This window comes from Salvelinus fontinalis, unplaced genomic scaffold (genome assembly GCF_029448725.1).
Source record: "Salvelinus fontinalis isolate EN_2023a unplaced genomic scaffold, ASM2944872v1 scaffold_1346, whole genome shotgun sequence".
Lineage (NCBI taxonomy): Eukaryota > Metazoa > Chordata > Actinopteri > Salmoniformes > Salmonidae > Salvelinus > Salvelinus fontinalis.
In genome coordinates this window covers 1-3,928 of record NW_026601555.1, presented here as the reverse complement: position 1 = coordinate 3,928, position 3,928 = coordinate 1, and the positions used below count along the sequence as shown (strand labels likewise).

At 39.2% G+C, this 3,928-nt stretch overlaps 1 protein-coding gene across 1 annotated transcript; it reads left to right on the top strand.

Annotated features, from left to right (window-relative positions):
• Positions 1-1,064: 1,064 nt before the first annotated feature.
• Positions 1,065-3,300, top strand: LOC129849044 (gasdermin-E-like; the record flags this gene model as incomplete). The annotated part of the gene is made up of 4 exons (XM_055916108.1): positions 1,065-1,118; positions 1,458-1,710; positions 1,914-2,118; positions 3,126-3,300. Coding segments are annotated over exons 2-4 (603 nt in total), but the record flags the coding sequence as incomplete, so codon positions are not given.
• Between the last annotated feature and the right edge of the window lie 628 nt (positions 3,301-3,928).

Sequence of the window (3,928 nt, the reverse complement as noted above, 5' to 3'; positions counted from 1 at the left end):
CTACTTGGACCTTCCAGCTACTTGGACCTCCAACACACTCTCTACTTGGACCTTCCAGCTACTTGGTCCTCCAACACACTCTCTACTTGGACATTCTAGCTACTTGGTCCTCCAACACACTCTCTACTTGGATTTTCCAGCTACTTGGACCTCCAACACACTCTCTACTTGGACCTTCCAGCTACTTGGTCCTCCAGCACACTCTCTACTTGGACCTTCCAGCTACTTGGTCCTCCAGCACACTCTCTAATTGGACCTTCCAGCTACTTGGTCCTCCAGCACATTCTCTACTTGGACCTTCCAGCTAAGCACTTTGGCCATATGTACACTCATGGACTTGTACAAACTAAACTGTGCTATGTTGAATTGCATGTAAGAAGTACTCCCCAACACTGCTTCACTAACATTAGGATGACAACACTTAAACTGTCACGACTTCCGCCGAAGTCGGCCCTTCTCCTTGTTCGGGTGGTGTTCGGCGGTCGACGTCACCGGCTTTCTAGTCACCATCGATCCATTTTTCAGTTTCGTTTTGTTTTGTCTGTATTATACACACCTGGTTTCAATTCCCCCATCATGTTCCCTATTTAACCCTCTGGCTTTCATTTCTGTTTTGTCCGTGATTGTTTGTGCGTTAGTGGTTGTGGTTGATACGTGTATGTATCTGTTTATTTCCATTTGTGGAATTTTGCCTTAATTTTGAGTAAAACACTGTGGTTTCGCTCAACACCTGTGTCCTGCGTTTGACTCCGAATATTCTCCGCACACAACCCTGACATAAACCACATTATGCTTCCCTGCAACTTGGCATGTACCAAAGACATAGCAATGGATGACAGCCAATTCCCTGCTCTTAAACACAAAATATTACAGGCATGTTGCTCCTTGAGTTCTGCCTGCTTCTAGTGAAGTTATTTTCTCATGAAATAAAACAGAAGTGAAGAGCAGGAATGTAAGAGTGGAACAGGACAGTTTCCTAGTAAGGGGTTAAGATTAAGAGACTCCTCCTACTAGTATGTAATGAAATCTTAGCTAATGCATTTCAGACATACTAGTATCTCCTTCTTAAGAGCATATCTCTGCAACCTGTCAGTCATAAGGACCCAGAGGAAGAATTGGTGAGAACCTAGTATTGAAGCTCTTGCAGGTTGTTGAAATAAAACAATTAAGAAAAATATACAGCATGCTTTGTATAGCCTTGAATGATATATAACCAATATTTTGGTCTAAAATTATTTCCTGTTTGTATTTCCTGTTTGCTACTCTGTTCTGATCCACTCTTTTCCCAGGGAAAGTGAACCTTTCAAAGAGATAGTGTTTGCATTATTGAGTGTCTTGCCAACTGTGAAATGTATTTAGAATGCTCTTCAGAAGATGTTGTATTGAGTGTTCATGTGTTCATCCTAGTTTTGTTTCTTAGAAGTCTTTGTCATTTGTGTCTTTGTCATCTGCTGCAGCCAGAAACACGATCCATCACCATCTCTCAGATGTTTGCCAAAGCCACAAAAGCCTTCGTGAAGGACACAGATCATGAGGGACGCCTGATCCCTGTGTCCAGTCTGAATGACACAGACGAACTGAATCTCCGATCACTCATTGTCAAGACCAGGCACAGATGCTTCTGGCAGGAACCCAAATACCAGTCCCCTGGCTTTACCCTCGGTGATGTCCTGAAGCCTGGAGAGCCTGGAAACACACCTTTAAGCCCAAGTAAGCACCAGAGCAGCCCGCTAGTGACAAATAACTATGGGTTGTTGTTGTTCTAAAATATCTGACCATTGATTTAATTATTTATCCTTCTCTTGTTTTACTGAGGAGAATAGGACAATTATAATGTCATGGATGTGGCTGTTATAGATATGTGCTATGGTATAATAGCATAGAGTCCATTCAAATGTTGAACTTTCCCTCAGCTGTCAAGGAGTCTGACTTTGTGGACTACAGTGGGACATTTGGTGACAAGAAAGAAATGAACGCAGATGGGAACGTGGAGGCAAAGTTGGCTGATTTCAACATTACCGTGGGAGGGAAATGGTCCACCAAACAGAAGCTGTCCCTTGGCAGCCTGAACAAAGAGAAGGTTGATGTGAAGGACTTACACAACTACTCAAAAAACAGGTGAGTTACCCTATACTATACGTATGTTCAGTACAGTCATCATAATACAGTCATAATACATCATAATACAGTCATAATACATCATAATACAGTCATAATACATCACAATACAGTCATAATACAGTCACAATACAGTTCTATACAGTCATAATACATCCTAATACAGTCATAATACATCACAATACAGTCATAATTCATCATAATACATCATAATACAGTCATAATACATCATAATATAGTCATAATACATCATAATACAGTCATAATACATCATAATATATCATCATACAGTCATAATACATAATAATTCATCATAATTCATCATAATACATCATAATACAGTCATAATACATCATAATATAGTCATAATACATCATAATACAGTCATAATACATCATAATATATCATCATACAGTCATAATACATAATAATTCATCATAATTCATCATAATACATCATAATACAGTCATAATACATCATAATATAGTCATAATTCATCATAATACAGTCATAATACATCATAATATATCATCATACAGTCATAATACATCATAATACAGTCATAATACAGTCACAATACAGTCCTATACAGTCATAATACATCCTAATACAGTCATAATACATAATAATTCATCATAATACATCATAATACATCATAATACAGTCATAATTCATCATAATTCATCATAATACATCATACAGTTCACCTTCCCAAGGAGTCCAAGACCCAAGAGCAGCGGGCAAAACTGGTTGCAATGACATCAGGCAGGTATCTTTTGTGTAAAAAGGACATTTTCAGGTTGAGGTGCTTTCAGACAACAAAGAAGTGGAACTGTACTGGTTTAGCAACTTCCTTAAACTTGAACTACCTCCTCACTGTTTTCACTACTAGCTTAGCTTAAAGGGACAATCTGTGATTGGTACATCCATTTTTTTAACTTTTAAAGTAGCTTTCCAGTGTTTCCAGATTTCTATGAAATATGACCTAAAATGTGTCCCTCCTGCAGAGTTCTGGACATGTCCCATCCTGTGATCAAGCAGACCCGTGTGAATCCCAGAGCAGTGTTAGGCGTCTTGACGGAGAGGATTATGACGTCACTACCTTGTCCGGTCACAAACAATGTCCGGAAGCGTGGCAATGTAGGAGCCAACGTGAGCGCCTGTGTGTTCCTGAGCGGGAAGGTAGGAGGAAAGATTACCAAGTGTTCTACTGAAGTGAATTATATTTTCCTCATATTTTACTGGTAACTCAGATTTAGATAATCTCTGTTGTAAAATAGATTTTTAATCTCAATAATCTCACTTTATGATAGCTAGGCCTTCACAAATAAAGTAAATGTCAGGACCATATTGACAGATCACAGATGTCTGTTCAGTAGTGGTAATAGTCACAGATGTCTGTTCGGTAGTGGTAATAGTCACAGATGTCTGTTCAGTAGTGGTAATAGTCACAGATGTCTGTTCAGTAGTGGTAATACTCACAGATGTCTGTTCAGTAGTGGTAATAGTCACAGATGTCTGTTCAGTAGTGGTAATAGTCACAGATGTCTGTTCAGTAGTGGTAATAGGCACAGATGTCTGTTCAGTAGTGGTAATAGTCACAGATGTCTGTTCAGTAGTGGTAATACTCACAGATGTCTGTTCAGTAGTGGTAATAGGCACAGATGTCTGTTCAGTAGTGGTAATACTCACAGATGTCTGTTCAGTAGTGGTAATACTCACAGATGTCTGTTCAGTAGTGGTAATAGGCACAGATGTCTGTTCAGTAGTGGTAATAGTCACAGATGTCTGTTCAGTAGTGGTAATACTC